Genomic DNA, 21,616 nt, shown 5'->3' with positions numbered 1-21,616 from the left:
GCAGGGTGTGCGGTGTGTGAATGTGTGCGGGGTGGGATGTAGGAGGGGCAAGGTGTGCGCGGGGTGGGAGGTGTGTGAATGTGTGCGGGGTGGGATGTGCGCAGGGAGGGACGTGCGTGGGACAGGGTGCGCGCGGGGTGGGAGGTGTATGAATGTGTGCGGGGTGGGATGTGCGCAGGGAGGGACGTGCGTGGGACAGGGTGTGCGCGGGGTGGGAGGTGTGTGAATGTGTGCGGGGTGGGATGTGCGCAGGGAGGGACGTGCGTGGGACAGGGTGTGCGGTGTGGGATGTGCGCAGGGAGGGACGTGCGTGGGGCAGGGTGTGCGCGGGGTGGGAGGTGTGTGAATGTGCGCACGAAGGGACGTGCGTGGGGCAGGGTGTGCGGTGTGTGCGGGGTGGGGTGTGCACAGGGAGGGATGTGCATGGAGCAGGGTGTGCGCGGGGTGGGAGGTGTGTGAATGTGTGCGGGGTGGGATGTGCGCAGGGAGGGACGTGCGTGGGGCAGGGTGTGCGTGGGGTGGGAGGTGTGTGAATGTGTGCGGGGTGAGATGTGCGCAGGGAGGGACGTGCGTGGGGCAGGGTATGCGCGGGGTGGGAGGTGTGTGAATGTGTGCGGGATGGGATGTGCGCAGGGAGGGACGTGCGTGGGGCAAGGTGTGCGCGGGGTGGGAGGTGTGTGAATGTGTGCGGGATGGGATGTGCGCAGGGAGGGACGTGCGTGGGGCAGGGTGTGCGTGGGGTGGGAGGTGTGTGAATGTGTGCGGGATGGGATGTGCGCAGGGAGGGACGTGCGTGGGGCAAGGTGTGCGCGGGGTGGGAGGTGTGTGAATGTGTGCGGGGTGGGATGTGCGCAGGGAGGGACGTGTGTGGGGCAGGGTGTGCGCGGGGTGGGAGGTGTGTGAATGTGTGCGGGGTGGGATGTGCGCAGGGAGGGACGTGCGTGGGGCAGGGTGTGCGCGGGGTGGGAGGTGTGTGAATGTGTGCGGGGTGGGATGTGCGCAGGGAGGGACGAGCGTGGGGCAGGGTGTGCGCGGGGTGGGAGGTGTGTGCGGGGTGGGATGTGCGCAGGGAGGGACGTGCGTGGGACAGGGTGTGCGCGGGGTGGGAGGTGTGTGAATGTGCGCACGGAGGGACGTGCGTGGGGCGTGCGTGGGACAGGGTGTGCGCGGGGTGGGAGGTGTATGAATGTGTGTGGGTGGGATGTGCGCAGGGAGGGACGTGTGTGGGGCAGGGTGTGTGCGGGGTGGGAGGTGTGTGAATGTGTGCGGGGTGGGAGGTGTGTGAATGTGTGCGGGATGGGATGTGCGCAGGGAGGGACGTGTGTGGGGCAGGGTGTGCGCGGGGTGGGAGGTGTGTGAATGTGTGCGGGGTGGGATGTGCGCAGGGAGGGACGTGCGTGGGGCAGGGTGTGCGCGGGGTGGGAGGTGTGTGAATGTGTGCGGGGTGGGATGTGCGCAGGGAGGAACGTGCGTGGGGCAAGGTGTGCGCGGGGTGGGAGGTGTGTGAATGTGTGCGGGATGGGATGTGCGCAGGGAGGGACGTGTGTGGGACAGGGTGTGCGCGGGGTGGGAGGTGTGTGAATGTGCGCACGGAGGGACGTGCGTGGGGCAGGGTGTGCGGTGTGGGGTGTGCACAGGGAGGGATGTGCGTGGGGCAGGGTGTGCGCGGAGTGGGAGGTGTATGAATGTGTGCAGGTTGGGATGTGCGCAGGGAGGGACGTGCGTGGGACAGGGTGTGCGATGTGTGAATGTGTGCGGGGTGGGGTGTGCGCAGGGAGGGATGTGCGTGGGGCAGGGTGTGCGCGGGGTGGGAGGTGTGTGAATGTGTGCGGGATGGGATGTGCGCAGGGAGGGACGTGTGTGGGGCAGGGTGTGCGGTGTGTGAATGTGTGCGGGGTGGGATGTGCGCAGGGAGGGACGTGCGTGGGGCAGGGTGTGCGCGGGGTGGGAGGTGTGTGAATGTGTGCGGGGTGGGATGTGCGCAGGGAGGGACGAGCGTGGGGCAGGGTGTGCGCGGGGTGGGAGGTGTGTGCGGGGTGGGATGTGCGCAGGGAGGGACGTGCGTGGGACAGGGTGTGCGCGGGGTGGGAGGTGTGTGAATGTGCGCACGGAGGGACGTGCGTGGGGCAGGGTGTGCGGTGTGGGGTGTGCACAGGGAGGGATGTGCGTGGGGCAGGGTGTGCGCGGAGTGGGAGGTGTATGAATGTGTGCGGGGTGGGATGTGCGCAGGGAGGGACGTGCGTGGGACAGGGTGTGCGATGTGTGAATGTGTGCGGGGTGGGGTGTGCGCAGGGAGGGATGTGCGTGGGGCAGGGTGTGCGCGGGGTGGGAGGTGTGTGAATGTGTGCGGGATGGGATGTGCGCAGGGAGGGACGTGTGTGGGGCAGGGTGTGCGGTGTGTGAATGTGTGCGGGGTGGGATGTGCGCAGGGAGGGACGAGCGTGGGGCAGGGTGTGCGCGGGGTGGGAGGTGTGTGCGGGGTGGGATGTGCGCAGGGAGGGACGTGCGTGGGACAGGGTGTGCGCGGGGTGGGAGGTGTGTGAATGTGCGCACAGAGGGACGTGCGTGGGGCAGGGTGTGCGGTGTGGGGTGTGCACAGGGAGGGATGTGCGTGGGACAGGGTGTGCGCGGGGTGGGAGGTGTATGAATGTGTGCGGGTGGGATGTGCGCAGGGAGGGACGTGTGTGGGGCAGGGTGTGTGCGGGGTGGGAGGTGTGTGAATGTGTGCGGGGTGGGAGGTGTGTGAATGTGTGCGGGATGGGATGTGCGCAGGGAGGGACGTGTGTGGGGCAGGGTGTGCGCGGGGTGGGAGGTGTGTGAATGTGTGCGGGGTGGGATGTGCGCAGGGAGGGACGTGCGTGGGACAGGGTGTGCGCGGGGTGGGAGGTGTGTGAATGTGTGCGGGGTGGGGTGTGCGCAGGGAGGGACGTGCGTGGGGCAGGGTATGCGCGGGGTGGGAGGTGTGTGAATGTGTGCGGGGTGGGATGTGCGCAGGGAGGGACGTGCGTGGGGCAGGGTGTGCGCGGGGTGGGAGGTGTGTGAATGTGTGCGGGGTGGGATGTGCGCAGGGAGGAACGTGCGTGGGGCAAGGTGTGCGCGGGGTGGGAGGTGTGTGAATGTGTGCGGGATGGGATGTGCGCAGGGAGGGACGTGCGTGGGGCAGGGTGTGCGCGGGGTGGGAGGTGTGTGAATGTGTGCGGGATGGGATGTGCGCAGGGAGGGACGTGCGTGGGGCAGGGTGTGCGCGGGGTGGGAGGTGTTTGAATGTGTGCGGGGTGGGGTGTGCGCAGGGAGGGACGTGCGTGGGGCAAGGTGTGCGCGGGGTGGGAGGTGTGTGAATGTGTGCGGGGTGGGGTGTGCGCAGGGAGGGACGTGCGTGGGGTGGGAGGTGTGTGAATGTGTGCGGGGTGGGGTGTGCGCAGGGAGGGACGTGCGTGGGGCAGGGTGTGCGCGGGGTGGGAGGTGTGTGAATGTGTGCGGGGTGGGGTGTGCGCAGGGAGGGACGTGCGTGGGGCAGGGTGTGCGTGGGGTGGGAGGTGTGTGAATGTGTGCGGGGTGGGATGTGCGCAGTGAGGGACGTGCGTGGGGCAAGGTGTGCGCGGGGTGGGAGGTGTGTGAGATGTGTGCGGGCTGGGATGTGCGCAGGGAGGGACGTGCGTGGGGCAGGGTGTGCGCGGGGTGGGAGGTGTGTGAATGTGTGCGGGTGGGATGTGCGCAGGGAGGGACGTGCGTGGGGCAAGGTGTGCGCGGGGTGGGAGGTGCGTGAATGTGTGCGGGGTGGGATGTGCGCAGGGAGGGACGTGCGTGGGGCAAGGTGTGCGTGGGGTGGGAGGTGTGTGAATGTGTGCGGGGTGGGATGTGCGCAGGGAGGGACGTGCGTGGGGCAAGGTGTGCGTGGGGTGGGAGGTGTGTGAATGTGTGCGGGGTGGGATGTGCGCAGGGAGTGACGTGCGTGGGGCAGGGTGTGCGCGGGGTGGGAGGTGTGTGAATGTGTGCGGGGTGGGATGTGCGCACGGAGGGACGTGCGTTGGGCAGGGTGTGCACGGGGTGGGTGGTATGTGAGATGTGTGCGGTGGGATGTGCGCACGGAGGGACGTGCGTGGGGCAGGGTGTGCGCGGGGTGCGAGATGTGTGCGGGGCAGGATGTGCGTGGGGCAGGGTGTGTGAGGGGGAGTATGTGTGAGATGTGAGCAGGGAGGGATGTGCGTGGGGCAGGGTGTGTGAGGGGGAGTATGTGTGAGATGTGAGCAGGGAGGGATGTGCGTGGGGCAGGGTGTGTGAGGGGGAGTATGTGTGAGATGTGTGCGCGGCGGGATGTGCGTGGGGCAGGGTGTGTGAGGGGAGTATGTGTGAAGGGGAGCTGTGCAGTGCTGTATATTTGGGTCTTATAGTGTCATTATCCACATTACTGTGACTCTTAACTTCCACCCTTTCCAAGGGTGTCACTCACATTTTTATCAAACCCCTGACACACATGCGCTCACTATTCACATCAGTTTCCCCTGTGTACTTTTTTCCCCTCTAACAAAACAGAAATCTCAATAGTAAGTCAATCACTAGACTTAAAGCTGGCGGCAGGGCGGGTATATCTGCACTTTTCTATACTTCTGTTTTATGGATTAATTATAGAAAGGAGAGTGTGCTAGGCTGGTCATCTTGTAATTAACCCAAGTGTTTCTCCGCATTAACACTGTCAGTGCTGGACGAGTCATACAACACCTTGCTGATAGGGTTGCCAGATGGCTTCTCCAAAAATACTGGACTCAATGGTGAAAGACGCATCAGGTCACTTTGTCCAGGGAGGAAAATACCAGGCACATGTCCAGTATTACAGTACCTCTCATTTTTTACTGGACAGAGTATCCAAATACAGGACAGTCCAGTTCAATACCGGACACCTGGCAACCCTACTTGCTGACCTCCCCAGCAAAGAACGGGTTAACAAAGAGGCTAACAGGGCAATGTGGACACGTGATTAAGGTTCCACTTGGATCCATAGGTCAGCTACCTTGGCCCCACATCGCCCAAGCAAGGTTTCCATTACATTAGGACGCTTTCTCCTTTAGTAAAGCAGGTGGTGCCAATGACAGCTTTAGACAGTTGTGGTTATGAAATGTGCCATGCCAATGTAACCCCTTCAATGCCAGTGGAACGTCAGTGCATTGCAGAACAGTCCCCAATGGACATGGAACATTACTTACTCACCAGCGGGAAAACCGCACAATATTTATCAAAGAAAAATAATCCCACATCAATTATATCCAACGGCAAAGCTATGGCAAACCCCCCTCCCTGCCCTAGATTAAAGGATGAATGAGATGGGCTTCATTGATAAATCTGGGGTGCTGTTGTTGTACTAGTTTTGCAGCACGTAGACTTTTAGACATGACCCCTATGGAGATTCCCTGCTTTGATAAGTCTGCTGCTGATCCTTTTACACTGTTTGCTGCCCCTTATTGTAGCCAGGAGACTCCAGTAAAGACCTCCCTTGGTCTGGCTGAGTCTGTAACTAAATGGCAGCTGTATCTCCACACGAAGGTGACGGGCTGCTCCAAGCTTCTCATACTCCTACCTAGTGTTAAGCTGGGTTCATTACAGTATTTCTATCTAATAATTCTGAACTAAAATGTGCATTTTAACATGTTTAAATATACAAAAGAACAAAAGTTGGCATTATGTCATAAAAAGTAGAATAAACAGTTTTTTTGTGAAATTGATCGTTTTGGACTCCTGCTGAACAGCTTCTCCTGGAACAGCGCCCGCCCGCCCATTCCTCACTGCTGCCGCCTAAGGGCCACATGCTCTGTTCAGACAGTTACAGCAATGTGACGTCAACCTAAGTTAATGTTACGCTAATAGTAACGCTGTATCTTACAAGGTTAAGTCATGTTTTCTCCTGTAAACAGCATAGCGTTAATTATAAAGTCGTTTGTGATAATGACATGCAAACGAGACGCCATCATATCATCTCCTAGCCACTAAAGTCCGTTAAAGTTAACGTGGGGAATTAATGTTACATTATTTAACCTTCACAGTGCTGGGGGTCTGGCGTCACTAAGAGGTCCACCACTTCCTCTGCCACACGCAACCAGGACCCAGATGCTGGGAACGGAAGTGAACGGAACTCGAATGGAGCTGCCAGCCTGATCAGCCCCTAAAAATAAACGTGCCCATGCCATACCTTGTATGTCATAAGGACTTCTGGCGTGCCAGGGCCCATGCTGTACCAGGTATGTGATTAGGGCACTGTACAGATTAAGCTTTATCAGAACTTGGCCCTCCTCCCGTCCAGACCCTGATATAGGGAATTTGTAGTGTCTGGATGGGTGTAATGACACAGTACACTTAGGCATAACACAGTGTTGTTTCCTCTACTCTATCTCACAACTTCAGCAAATGCCCTATTTCTGGGTCTGGATAGATTTAACGCCAAGACTGGCCTAGCATCACGTTATTGAAGATAGCACAACGTTTTGCAACAAGTATGTGACATTAAGCCTATGCTAATAAGATGTAGTTTGTAATTAGCTTTGAGGATACCATGTGAACTCATGGAACATAATGTCTGATCCTGTTTTAGGCACGTTATGTTCCCTGACCTGATGGAGCTTAGTGCATCTAGGCCTAATAAAGGAGAAGGCGGTCAAATGGATAGATTTGTGAGCATCAGAAGCCACTGGGATGAGCACTCAACGTTGCTCAATCTTCTAGCCTCACAAATGGTGACCTTCTCACTCCCAAGTAGAGAATATCTCAATTATGTAATAGCAGATTTATCTTTGTAAACCAACAGAAGTACAGATGTACAACATCTTGAATCTTAAAAAGGATGTGCTTTAAACAAGGGTTCCCCAATTGTAATCCTCAAGAGCAACCCCCTATTTACTAAGTCTCCTGGCTGCAAAATGAGGACATCACCAGTGCCATATTTATCAAAGATTTTCCTATGATAAATCCTGCAGAATGAATCTATAAGAGGAGGAGGCGGCTGTGGCTGCTCTGGGTGCACACATCTGGAAAGCTTGGATGCTACAATGACTCCAGCACCCACCAACCCCTCTGCTCCTGGTCCCAGCGATGTGACAGCCAGGTCTATGCCGTTGGGGTCGTAGGCGTTGATCTCGATACCCCAGTTGTTGTGCGGCTGCTTAAACCAGTTCTGCAGCACGTGCTTGAAGTCGATGCTCTGCCAGTGGCCCGTGCGGGAGTTCAGGTCAATCTTCAGGGAGCGGATGCGGATGTGCCTGCTCCCCTCCTCCGTCACGGGCTTCAGCCTCAAGATCTGCAAATAGACGGTGGAGGTGTGCTGCACCGGCCGCAGGTATACCCACAGCTGCGCCTTCACCACCTTGGTGAACATTATCTTGGGGCTGAAGTTAAAGTAGCAGCAGTGAGGGTTCCCATCCAGTCTCACCACGGGGTCGGCTGCAGGTGGGAGAAAGAGAGAGTTACCATCGTTATTATCATGTGCTTATGCGATGTCACCATATTCTGCAGAACAGGGGACGATAGACATGAGTGGCACTTAAAGCTGGATCGGTGGCGATGCGGGTAAAAGTACAATAGTACTATGACTTCCAAAAACTCTACGGCCGGGATTCACTAAGCATCGATGCAGGGAATTCACTTGAATCGCAGTTAATTACTGGATCTGGGTGTGATATTGCAAATCCGTGCTCAGTGAATCTCCTCCTAAAAGTGTCACATTTTGGGGGAATGCTCTTCTGATTTAATTTGAGAAATGTCTGTACAATATTTATGCTCTAAAACATATAGGGAGAGAGCCTCTTTAAAATCATTACCTTTAAAATTTGAACTTCAGGTTTGTAAATACAAAAGTAGTGATAACCGGTGCAAAAAACGTCGACCATTGCAAAAAAAATAAATACTGTACCACAATGTACAAAGGATAGATTATCAGTGCTACTATTCTCAGATTTGCTATTTTTTGTCATAAGGGCAGAGGTACGGTTTAGGATGTTAGTTACAGCCACACCCTTAGATGTCACAGCCACCCATCCCAAACGTCCCAGACACGCCTGTCCTCTGGCCCTTGGAAAACGCAGATACGACTAAACTAGGCTGCCTGTAGAAGGGGCTATGACATTGTCCGTCACAATCTGACTAGACCAGAGAAGAAGGCCTCTGCTAGAAGAAGTTTACAGTACCCAGAAGAGCAGAACCATAGAAGGCGACTGCAGAATTTCCCCATCTTTCCATAATCCTTACTAAGGGGCTAAGCTAAAGTCTTCCTGGTTCATCACCGAAGCAAACAATTCATAGTATATAAAAGTAAAATGCTCTCAATAGGGGTTTTGTTTGAAGGATCACCAGGACAATATTGACAAGCAATCCCCTTATCTTAGAACCTTTGATCCTACTTGAAGAAGTTATTTGTTAACTTGTCCTCTTCTGCCTATCTCACTTGCTTTTAACATTGTTTTATTGCATTTTTGTTTATTGCAGGCTGCCCCTTGTGTCCACTACCCTGGCAGTGAAAAACAAATCATTTCTGGCGTTCTCACTAACTACACAGCATACCCCCATGTTTCAATGGTCCAAAAAACAATTCAAGCAAAAAAACTGAATAATCAGTGGAGAGATGTGTTAATAATCTCTCCCGAAGTGAACTGGGACTTCCAGAGAGTGGCTCTTTAATCTGTCTCGGGTCATTTTAGCCACTGCTTGTGTCAGGTTAACCTCATTGTTTCCGGTAGGAATTGCAACACAATGACATGACCGGAGAGAAGGGCATATATCCCCAGGCAATCGTCCCATGCAACAGGCATATTCAAATAAAAAGTCATTATTGTCATTTGCTTCCTTTTGAAAGAGGTATTCAGTCCTGAAATACTCGCCACCTCCCTTCCTTACACTGGGTCTGTGAAATCCATGCTCAGCGGGCACTTCATGTTCAACATTTGGCCTTTTGACTAGTGATGGTGTTGTAATTGTGTTACAGATAGGCAAAAGAAGAAGCAAAAACTTCTGTATATAATTCTGATAATGCTTGCTTTTATTTTTTCTAAAAGTTGCTAATGAGCTTCATTTAATTTATCCAACATGCCATTGTCATTAGCTCATGTTGGCCCTAGTTTGACTGCTGCTTTATGGACTTTAAGTGCACTGTCATTATCTGCTTAACCTCTTAATTGCCAAATGGACATAAAGCACATTGCCATAGCCCCGCTTAACCCTTCCACCGACAACCTAAAGCCGTGGAATCTCTAAACTCTGCAATGTTTTAGACCAATCTGTCAGGAGCACGGTTAGATGGAACATGACAGTGCCGGGCAATGTGTGAAAGCTGCTACATGCTGCATTTTCAGAATTAAGTCATTTTCCATTGAGGTCCATTTGTCTGGAAGATGTCGTACCAGCAGAAAGCAGAAACATGGTGCAAAGACATAGCCGAGCTCTTGTCCACCTAGGCCAGGAGTTCCATGCTTCGATCAACCCCAACTTCCTCTTACACTCCTCTTATTTCAACCTTCTCTCCTCCCATTTCTCCTCTCTTATTTCCAATCCTCTATTCTCTCTTCCTCCCTTCCCATTTCTCCTCTCTTTCTCTCCCTCTTTCTCTATGGCAGGGGTCTCGGTGGCACCAGTCCTTCCAAAGAGACAGAGCCCGGTGGGACAGACGGAGGGACATCTGTTTCTTATAAAGTTTCTGGTGCGGCAGGCTGTTTCAGAGCTCCCCGGGGAGTAATGAACACTGGGGAACGGGGCCAGAATTCCTCCAGTATGGAGCCAAGCGAAACAATCAGCTCAGCAAAAGCCCACAGAACCGGAGAGGAGAGAGAGAAGAGAGAGGAGAGAGGAGAGAGGAGAGAGGAGAGAGAGAAGGGGGGCAAAGGGGAGAGAAAGAGAAACATGGAAAGAGAGGCAAAGGAAGAGGGAGATGGAGAGAAAATTAGTGAGGAAGAAAGAACTATATTGATGATGAAATAATGGACATATATACCTATAATCCCAAACTGATATACATTGGATATATTAATATTCCTATTTCTGTGCATGCTTTGATTATACTAGGAATTGTCCTGTTATTATCCTGACATTGAAGCAGCAAGTCTTTTCTTCTTTAGAGGAAGTGAAGCAGGTGATCCCCGTAGCTGGACTATGCTATTTCAATTTCAGATAAAACGCCACCGTTTCACGGGGTACATAACAGTATAGCCGGTACGTCCTGTTTTTTACATGTCACACGGGCCAATAGGATGCCCTTCCCATTGGACCGTGTCACGTAGGGCATTTAAACCGCCAAAAGAGATACTCTCTATTTAATAGCATGAGAAGCAGTGTAACACGCAGTTAACAATGTACAATGTGCATACATGCTCGTGGAAGTTGGTGCATTGTTAACTGTGCAGCAATGAAACAGGGGATATCGTTTCAATAATAAAACAAGATTGAGATGGGGGAAAGGCAGAAAGGAAGAGATTGAGGCCAGACAAAAAAAAAAAAAGATAGTGGGTGATATGCAAAGAGTGGGAATAGAAGGAGCCAAAGATGAAACAACCCAGGGATAAAGGAAATAAACAGTCGGAGAGGAAAAAAGCAGAGACGGTCATTGTTTCATAGTCTCCCTTGTGCAAACGTGTTGCAATACTAATGCAAAGAAATATATCCCATGGCATTGAATGTCTTTTTTTCAAATAATCTTTGCACAAGATTTTTAACAGGCCCCATACTGCCTGTGCTAACAACGCACTATATTTATCGATGACATGGAACCCCATTGAAAGCAATGGGGGTATAATAAGCATGAAGGCAAAGGGGGGGTGGGGGGCAGAGAAAACAAATCTGATTCATGCCAATATGATTGTATTTTTTAATACTGTACATACAGTAAGGTACAGGGGTAGCTAACTCCAGTCCGCCAGGGCCACCAACAGGTCAGGTTTGAAGGATATCCCGGCTTCTGCGTGGATGGCTCAACCAGTGGTTCAGTTGTTGACTGAACCAGCTGTGCTGAAGCAGGGGTATCCTAAAAACCTGACCTGTTGGTGGCCCTTGAGGACTGGTGTTGGCCACCCCAGCTCTAGTACATATCAAGCATATCTGTAGGGTGATGGGTTGAGGCAGTTATGGTGCTCTCAGCATTTCAAAGGTAGCTCTCTCCAATTGTCCCCCCCTGTGCAGCAAAGGATTGGAAGAGGGGAATTAGGAAGGAGTTACGTGACACGCCTATTATAATGCATTCAATAATGCCTCCCTACGCTCCATCTTATCCCCTTTCACATGCGACACCACAAACTCGTCACCCGATGATCGGCATGAAATGTACGAATCTTAGGCCCCCCCAATTTGTTATTTTAACATTGCACTAAAATGTTACATACATCTCAGGAGGCTCTCCTGCAGCAGCACTGACCCCTCTCCCTGCAAAGGGTTAAACTTGTGAATACACAGCATTCTTGTGCATGTTTATTTCTTGTTTGTTTTTGCATAACCAAGTTAGACATATAAACTGCGGCTGAATTCTGAATTCCACAGATTCCAGTGAAAGAATCCCAAGCTGTCTCCTCTGCCCCTAACTTCTGTCTCTCTTCTCACTTATCTCCCTATCTGTCTCTTTTTCAAGTACGGAGACTTTATTCTCAGTAGTGCTGGTGTACATGGCACAGGGGGAAGAACTGGGATCCATACAGAATATATATATATATATATATATATATATATATATATATATATATATATATATATATATGTATATATCCAATTTACCACAATTTTTTTTTTTAAACTTACAACGCTACAGTTTCACTTCTTTGTCAAGAGAAAAGGGATTTTATTTAAAGGCTCTAAAAGATTTCTCACTTTTAACATTTAGATCATAACTAGTATAATTCTGTCTAAAATGAAGAGAACTTCGACCCAATGTTTAACACGCATAGACGTTTTCAAAGGCATAGTACCATTACCTTATAGAAAACAACAGTCTATGCTGATTGCTAGTTTTTGTGCATTTCTTTTTTAACTACTTTAAGAGATCTTTCCATGCATTTTTCTAATCTGATGCTCCATTCAGTAGAGATAAGCATATGAAATATTAAGTGTCCTGAAAGTTAAAATGGAGCTCAGAGCCCAGTGCACTCTAAATGTTGCCATGGTAACCTTTGATGCTAGAGATTAAGAGTACACTGTAACTAGATATGGGACAGACCACTGACGACCTGATAGACTCATTAAGGTGGGACACGCCAGCGGGAGTCCACCCCACGCAGAGGTGGAAGCCTTCGGTGGAACAGACTGACCACTTACTTGTTATTCATCGACACCCGGGAGCTGGAGCCCCAGGGCAGGTATACCAACAATCCACGGAGTAGCGCTACTCCCTACACTTGGGGTGGGAGAGACAATTGTGGGCTGGACACAGGGACACTGGTACCCCTGCTCCCAAGTACTGTGGGAATAATCCACGGGTGTGTACATATATATTGCATGTGTTGTATTGCATAATCTGGTGTTATATACGTGTCCAGTAAATACTGTTATATCATATACTTGTCTGTAACTACTGGTTACATTGTCTTGGGGGGGGGGATTAGCCCACTGTGTGAGGATCCTTCCCAGGTGGAGGCAGTTATCATACCCGTTAGGCACACCACAGGCTCCCTGCAGCGGAGGATCAGGCCTCCTGTGAGCCACTCAGGTAACGCACCACACTTAGTCACCCTAGACACGGGGGGAAAGGGGGCTACATATATATATTGTGATACCATCACTGTCCTCTAGAGGCTGGAACAGTGCAGTAAGTGTTCTTTCCAGTCCACAGTGAGTTAATACCTCAAAGAGAAGGCAGCAGCAGCTGCTAACTAATGGAGTTAATCAGCCTGGTCTGAGTGAACAAGGAAGTGGTTTAAAAGACAGACTGAAAGCTTCTATGCTGAGAGACTGTTTTCTTCAGAGACGGGGGGAGATAGAAAGTGCTCCCCAGCAGCGGAATCTGGTACAGAGGACCTACAGAGGAGTTTCTCTGGGCTCAACGTGGGGCTGAGTTCCTCTAGGAAGAAAGGAGGAGAGACCGTGCTGAAGCGGCAACGTCTGCTCCAAAGGACTGACAGATAAGCAAAAACACTTTATTGTTGTATGCAGAGACTGTGTTACACTGTGGCATATGCCAGGGCATGTTTTGGCTTGGGAACCAGCTTAGCTGGCCATCCAGTTAGCAAGGGCTAAAGCTACGGTGTAGTTAGTTTTCCCTGAAGGGAATAGGTGTTATTTTTATGTGTTGTTTTGATTTAAAGGGACGGTGGGTCTGTTTCATATGATTTAATCCCTGTAAATAAACTCCACGTAAGAGAAGTACGACGTTTGCTGCCTTTATCTTGGACTAAAAGATGCTACAACGTGGTGTGGGCATCATAATTGGTGGAGAATGCGGGCAGTCCAAAAGGCACTAAGCAGCGGAAACTGTGGGTTTGAAAATAAATGCGGGGATTTAAAATGGGCGCCCAACTGAAGTGAAAAGCAAGCAAAGTCTGTCCTACCGTGTATGACCAGTTGTGCTTACAGCATACACAGAGAATGTGTGAAGTATGGATGCAATAGCACCAGAGGTCAGTAGATGAAGATATGTTAAGGTGCTGAACCCAAGCAAAAAAAACACAATTTTTTCTGAAGAAAGTGAAAATTGCAGCTGGCAATTGCTGAGTGTAAAGTCTGCCCCGGCGGGTATGAAAGGATTTCTGTGCTGTGTAAAGATAACGCCATACGCAAGTGCTGATTGTAAAGTCTGCCCCGTCGGATATGAAGAATTGAGGAAATAGCGTCTCCAATATGTCAAGGTGAAGAATACACCTGAATGTAGAAAATGGAGGATACAATGTGTTATATGTATAATTTGCCTGGCCACACAAAACAATGTCCTTTCAGGAATGGGTATCCCGGCGTGGTCCCGCAAAAGGAACCGCACCAGAAATGTTTATGATGTGAAAAGCTGGACCACACCAAAGACTGTCCCGTACAGCGAAAAGGACAGTCTCCATTTTCAGCAGAAGCTCCAGAAATTTTTTTACCCCGTGTGTTCAGGAAGGCGTGGGTCAGAAAAGACCAGAGATGAGCTAAAGCCCAGAGCATTTGGCGCAATAGTCATGGGAATGACGACCAGCCTAGAGATGGCCAACGCTACCACTACCGCCATATACAGAGAGCCAAGCGAATCAGAGAAAACAAGTACTGACTGGAAACTATACTATGAGATGTCCCAGAAAGATGTGCAAACTTCATCACAGAGTTAGAAGTTTCTCAGCACGAAGCACGTGTGCTCAAAGCAGAGCTGGAACTCTCATGCCATGAGGTCTACGCTCTCAGCACAAAGGCCTGTGAATTGAAGGATGCTGAGGAAGAGAACCTGATTCGTTTAGAGACAGTAAAAAGAGCAAATACAAGTCTGAGGCAGAAAAATTCAGACTTGACTGACCAAATCAGTGAAGGTGATAAGAAGCTTCACAAAGCAGAAAAAGTGAAGAAGCAATTGATCCAGGAAAAGTTAGAAGTGCAGGAAGCACTGCAGAATGCAGAGAGGGTGCAAAGTGTCTCCCTGGAACAGCATACACATGTAGCGTACCTACGGCAGAGTCAGCTGCAAGAGCTACGTTCAAGTCTGCAAGCGGCAAAAGAGAAACAGACAGATGCAGAGGAGAAGCAGCGAGTTCTACAGGAAGCAAGTGTCCGGGCTTCACACAAAGTACAAGTGCTACAGGAGCGTCTGAGTACCCAGTCTGTCTCTACAGAGCATCATGAGGAGCTGAAGGCCATGCTGAGAATCACCAGAGCATTGCTGGAGGCAGAGCTTAGATGCCAGGTGACTCTGTATGAGAGGGAGTGAGAGAAGGCCTGAAAACTGGAGCAAGAGCTGAAGAAGCAGAGAGGCAGCTCCATCCCCATGAGTCAGTATGCCAAGGAGAAAGAGGCCTGGAAAACAGAAGCAGCGGCGATCCTAGCAACAAAAACTGCAGAGCTCTGGGGTATGATGGAGGATACGTGGAGGCAAACTCAGAGCAAGCACATTGAAGAGATGGAGCCCTAAGAAGAGAATTGCAAGATGTATTGAAGAGACAGCAGTTTCTCGCTGAAACACTATACTTGCTGCAGGCCAGAAATGAAGAAAAGGAAACAGATTTAAATCTTGCTCTGAGTCTGCTAGGAGATGTCGCGACTCAACGCCAAAGAAGATGAACTAGCAGCTGCACTGAGTGGAAAAAGAAATGCAGAAGGACAGCTTCAAGACCTGAGGAAGGACCTGGAGTCTGAGCGTGCTGGCCACGAGATGACAGAGAAACAAAAGCATGACCTGGTCAAGGAGCTCGAGGCTCTGAAGACTGAGCGGGGATGCTACGTTGGACTCTACTGCTGCCCAGCAGGAGGTTTCTCAGCTGAAGTTGGAGAAAAAGGTATTGGCCCAGCCCAAGCGTCTGTATCCTACAGAAACTAATGCCCGTGAAGACAAGAGTACAGTGAGAGCTGGGGACACCGCTCAATTGCAAAACAAGATTACAAAGTTTGAACCGCCTGAGCAAGTGAGGCGCTCCAGGAAGCGTGACAGCAATACCTTTGCAGTACTACAGTCTACTTTCCACAAGGCATGGAATGGGAAGGCCAAGTTGCGATGGAGTAGCACAGTAAGAATCCAATCATACTGCAGTGCCCATGGGACCCAAAGTGGATTTCTTGCCATAAGGGCAGCCACTGTGAAGAGACAGTCGCGAATGGGACGGAAGTGAGTCTGCGATCGTAAAATGAGAAAGACCTCACAGATTGTCCAGCGACACTCCCAACGGCGTAAGTTAAGGAGTCAAAACAGAAAGGCCCAAGCCTACGAGTCTGCCGACTGTAATAGAGAGGCGTCATGGGGTGCACTTTGGGTTAATAAGAATCTCGCCCAAGTTGAAGTACTGAAGATAAACGGTGTGGAACCCAACACTGAAGGTACACTGATGGAGAAAGGTCCAAAAGCCATCACCACTAAAGCGGAGTTGCTGTCTTCACAAGAGAAGGCGAAACAGTCACTGGCGAGTGTACGCAATAAGCTGACCGAAGTCAAGGCTCTTCTACAGGGTAAGGGAGACTCTGAGCACAAGAGGAAGAAGACAGAGATGCATCTTCAGGATAGCAGATCAAGGTCACAGAGCGGCATAGAGTCCTGGCAGAGAGAGCTAATAGACAGCAGGATGTTCAGGAACCTTTGCAAGGCATGACACAACAAAAGTGGTGCTTCAACCTTAAACTCAAACTAGCACAAGACAAAGAGGTAACGAGGTACCAGTCTGCAGGCCCAGAAGGCCTAGTACTTGCCCCGAAGAAAAAAGTCTTCAACTGGAAGGCAAGGAAAAAGAAAAGATGGAAGTCAGATGTCTCTGACAAAGAGGCTGGTGCACGGGAATAGTGCACGGGCCGCTCACAGGACAATGTTTCGCTGGGGGGAGGGATATGTGATACCATCACTGTCTTCTAGGGGCTGGAACAGTGCAGTAAGTGTGCTTTCCAGTCCACAGAGAGTTAATTCCTCAAAGAGAAGCCAGCAGCAGCTGCTAACTAATGGAGTTAATCAGCCTGGTCTGAGTGAACAAGGAATGGTTTAAAAGACAGACTGAAAGCTGCTATGCTAAGAAACTGTTTTCCCCAGAGAAGGGGGGAGATAGAAAGTGCAACCCAGCTGCGGAAGCTGGTACAGAGGACCTACAGAGGAGTTTCTCTGGGCTCAACGCGGGGCTGAGTTCCCCTAGGAAGAAAGAAGGAGAGACCGTGCTGAAGCAGCGACGTCTGACAGATAAGCAAAAACACTTTATGATGTCAGGACATGTTTTGGCTTGGGAACCAGCTTAACTGGCCATCCAGTTAGCAAGGGCTAAACCTGCAGTGTAGTTAGTTTTCCCTAAAGGGAATAGGTGTTATTTTTATGTGTTGTTTTGATTTAAAGGGACAGTGGGCCTGTTAGCATATGATTTAATCCCTGTAAATAAACTCCACGTAAGAGCAGTACAACATTTCCTGCCTTTATCTGGGACTAAAAGATGCTACAACGTGGTATGGGCATCACAATACATATATCAATATCAATAGAACACCCAAAATGTTTAGGCCATAATCAATTCCATTAAAAGTCATGGATTTTTTTAAACATCCACTACAAATTGTTTGACCCAGTTTTACAGCTGAAAGACTTGATGTATAAAAAACCCTATAAGTGATTGTCATAAACAGAAGCTCACGAGGATAACACGTTAGTGCGTCTCTGTGCGTCAATGTATGCAGCCACGTTCAGTGTGTTGTGCGGTGTGTGCGTCAATGTATGCAGCCATGTTCAGTGTGTTGTGTGGTGTGTGCGTCAATGCATGCAGCCATGTTCAGTGTGTTGTGCGGTGTGCGTCAATGCATGCAGCCATGTTCAGTGTGTTGTGTGGTGTGTGCGTCAATGCATGCAGCCATGTTCAGTGTGTTGTGCGGTGTGCGTCAACTTCTTTTTTTGCAAAAAAAAAAAATGATGCTGGGGGTGGAGTTAGAGGCAGAGTTTGTAGGTTGTCGGTGGCGCACACGTAAAGGATCTACAGGGCTGGGGACAATCCTCTTGTCCAGGACCAGTGGGAAATTGGGGACTTTACAAACGTCAGGAACTTCTTTGGAAGCAGAGCTGTCAATCACTGCCCTCTTCCCCAAGTTGTGACCCATAAAGCCTTGTGCAGCGCTATGCAAAGCATTGTGGGACGTGACTTTGGGAAGCAGAGCAGTGATTGACAGACGTTGCGTGCAGCAGGCTCTCCTGCCCCGCCGACCTCGACGGGCAAGTGGCCTCTTGCGCTGCAGATGCAGGTAGGTGCCACTTTTCCAGCCCAGATTATATATTATGTTAAACCACTAGCATAAGAAGAATAAAATGACTATATCTTGGTTATTCATGTAGCTATATCTATTAAATTAAGTTTTATTAAAGGCTTGTGAATGTGCATATATTTTAAGATGACGCGTTCCATACAGACTAACCAAATGTACTCTAAGAACATAAATAATGAAATACCAACTTATACAGCTAATGATTTCATGTGTCAATTATTTTTTAACACAATACCCTCTTTCAATTCGATATGAAAAAATAAGTATTTATACATAACCAACATGTGGGTCTATTTTGGACTGAAAGAGCGCCTCAGTGAGTAAAGAGTGGCTCAGTGAGTAAAGGCACTGACCATAAACACAGGGACACTCAGTTTGAAGCAGCCAAGCCTGGTTGAAACCCCCAAGTTCAGCTCATCGTGACCTTGAGCAAGTCACTTTATCTCCCTGTGTACCAGACACTAGAAAATAGATTGTAAGCTCCATGGGGCAGGGACTTGTGTCTGCAAAATTCCTATGTGCTACATACACTGTCAGAACTATACAAGAAAAATACTATTATTGTTTACCAACGTCTCCCAATTGCAAAATTGGGGGCAAAATCAGCACCAGGGGGATGTATTCTTTGGTTGTGCTGTGAAAAGGAAAGATCCAGCACTCCACGGATTTGCAAAAGTATCAAATTTATTGCGCCATACACTACGACCGTTTCCAACTTTAGTAGGTCTTTTTCAAGTGAAAAGGCATGCCAAAGACAGGAAACAGGATATATACACCCCCCCCCCACAATCAATAATAAAGTGATAAACCCCAAACAGCTGAACAAATAGCAATCAGCACATATCGTTCCAATTGACAGTCTTATCTTTAGGCTTCCGATTGGCTGTGACTTGATCTCACTACTTTCCTTAGAATCCCCACTGCCGCTGCAGATCCATGTTGATTCCGGATGAACCCGAAAGTGCGGCACGCGCAAGCGTCCTCGTGCGTTCCATGCAATCCTTTCCGCGTTCCAGCGTCGATCCTCCTCACTTGCTTGGTCCTTCGGTCGAAATCTCGCGAGATTATGGCACTGCTTAATTTCTTTGAAGTTTCTTCACTTGCTCGTCACTCCTCCCGAGTCCGCCCACCGCAGGGGCTCATATCCTTCTGAATCCGTCGGCATACTTTTGCAAATCCGTGGAGCGCTGGATCCTTCCTTTTCACAGTTCAAGCTTGGATATTTGTGACAGGTATCCCTTTGAACCAGCAGCACCGGTAATACTGTTTTGTTTTTTGACTAATGGCGTGCAGCATATCACTGTTCTTTGGTTGTGCACCAGTTTTGCAGCCAGCTTAAGGTAGGTGATAATAATTGGCGATATGTTTTGGCAGTTGTCCGATATCACCAGGTATATGAGTTTACTGAATAACATGTGAACAAATTATCAACCTTCAATTTGCATGTTCATTTGCTTACACTGCCAATTACAATAAAGCTGACCTACCACCGTGTACAAAGCCTCTTATCAATGTTTCAACGTTCGTAATGTGCCTTCAGTGGATAGGACAATAGATCAACTTGCCGTTAAATACTGATAATGCCATTTTCCTTTTTCATTTATCGACCTTTAGTGAATTCCCCTACAGGGGCAGATTCACCCAGCGCTGGTACGGTTTAGCGCGCCCGGTCTGACATTAACTCGTAATCAAGTCAATGGGAATTGACGTCGGATCGGGTACGCTAACCCGCACCGTTGTTGATGAATCTGCCCCGTAAAGTCTTATGCAAAGTCACTAAAAAACAGGTATTTTAGCTCTTGAATGAAGTTTTCCCACATAAAATACCACCTTTCCTTATAATTTTCTCTGTGGCCCAGATTTACTATAGGGTGCTAAGCCTTAGCACAAGTGAAAGCCCAGTCATGTATGTATGTATGTCTTAATTTATATAGCGCCATTAATGTACATAGCGCCTCACAGCACTAATACACGTGACAAAATCATATAAATAACAAGTGATACAAATAACAGATCATGGGAAGAAGCGCTTCAGACATAAAAATGACATTTAGGAAAAAGGAGTCCTTGCCCCGAAGAGCTTACAATCTAATTGTAATGGTGCTTTAGGACTCACTAAGGTTGAGCACAGTTTAGTAAACAAGGCATATGGGGATTATTCACTAAGTGCCCATTGTACTTCGATCTGGCATCTACTGCCATTCACGTGAATGGATTGGGGTGTGATACTCGCGTTGGCACACAGCGAATTGGACATTTGCATCGTCATGTCTTTCTTATCTTCCCTCTCCCTTGCTAATCAGGTCTCTACATTTCATCTAGATGGAACCAGGGAGGGTTAGGTCCCTCAGACATTTTACCTGCACTACTCTTAACTCCGTACGCCCACTGCATCCCGGGATCGGGCACTGCGGGCATCTGATGAGTATTTGTGTAATTGTGCGATTTTATACCACTAAGTCCGCGATTATAGTAACCGCGACGGTGCGCGCTGCGAGAACAAATCTGTGGAAGTCATTGATGACGGACATCTTGCGCCCGAGCGCGGGTGCAATGCAGAGCGACCGCGCGGCAGAATTTTCAAGCTACCAATGAATTTCATTTTTTTGCGTCACGGCCGCGTCATGTGAGCAGTTCAGCCAATGAGGGTGAACCAGCCCAGTGACGCGTCTGCCACGCCTCCCCAATCACTTCTAGGTCAGTTCACCCATCGCTCAGGCGAGAGGTGCGTGCGACAGAGCTCATGGCGCCGCGCCCCTACTATAAACGCAAGCAGATGTAAGGGAAGTAAATCCCTAATGGGGGCTCTACTATTAGGCACTATGGTGCTAGTAGTGAATAAATAGCAATAAATGACTCCGTAAAGGTATGTAGGAACAATGATAGATGTACAATCTCCTTAAAGGATGTACTATAAACGCAGCGTTGTACTTGAATTGAAGACAAGAATCATGCGCAAATACCGTTTTAAATAAATTTATACCAAGTGAGCACACTGGTGTAAATGTGAAAAATAAAAGTTAAAAATAAATGTATACAGCCCTCTGAATTGGCGCTGCTCCTGGAGTGGACTCAATCCAAGTCCATATATGATTGCAGAGACGGAGGGTCAGAAGCAGACTCACATCCAGGGGTCTATATAAAGAGAAAAAACACACACATATAGTGCAAAAAAAAGTTTGGATAGTTGTGATTTAAGTGAAAAAAATATATATGTAGTTCACTTACATTCTTCGTGAGCAAAAGAGGCTATGTGGTTATCAAGAGTGACCACCTCATATGTTGATCTGGTGATGATGTCTGTCAGGAAACACATATTGGAGTCAAGCAGTGGGACCACCCTGCGTCAGGCAATGGTGAAAACGGCACTCCCTCCTTCGCTGGTGATCCACCTGTGACGGCCGTCCATGTTGCCCCGTAGGAAGCTCTAAGCGGAGCGAAATGCGTAGGGTGAACAAATTACAGAAGGACTGTCAAGCCTTGGTGAACTTTGGCGAACACTCTGCAAAATATTAAGATCTTCCTTTCCTGAAATTCCACTGTGGACGGCCGCCACGGGTGGATCACCAGCGAAGGAGGGAGTGCTGTTTTCGTCATTGTCTGACCCAGGGTGGTCCCACTGCTTGACTCCAATATGTGTTTCCTGACGGCGGCAAATGCAATAAAAAAATGCATTATCCGCCGCCAGTTTTGCGTATCCGACGGAAATCGCCACAGGTTAACATTGGTCCCGCTTTACGACAATCTGCTATCCGACGGGTTTGTGGGACGCATTGTG

The 21,616-nt window shown here is 49.6% G+C and overlaps 1 protein-coding gene across 1 annotated transcript in view; it reads right to left on the bottom strand.

The window, feature by feature from the left end:
* The window catches only part of GDF11 (growth differentiation factor 11), a 132,511-nt gene that overhangs the window by 5,837 nt on the left and 105,058 nt on the right, over window positions 1–21,616 (bottom strand). The window contains exon 2 of the mRNA XM_075591380.1: window positions 7,052–7,425. Coding sequence (XP_075447495.1) covers window positions 7,052–7,425 — 374 coding nt within the window. The remainder of the gene's footprint in view (window positions 1–7,051; window positions 7,426–21,616) is intronic.

The sequence above is a fragment of the Ascaphus truei genome, chromosome 3 (genome assembly GCF_040206685.1).
Source record: "Ascaphus truei isolate aAscTru1 chromosome 3, aAscTru1.hap1, whole genome shotgun sequence".
Taxonomy (NCBI): Eukaryota; Metazoa; Chordata; class Amphibia; order Anura; family Ascaphidae; genus Ascaphus; species Ascaphus truei.
This window is presented reverse-complemented; position numbering and strand designations above follow the sequence as displayed.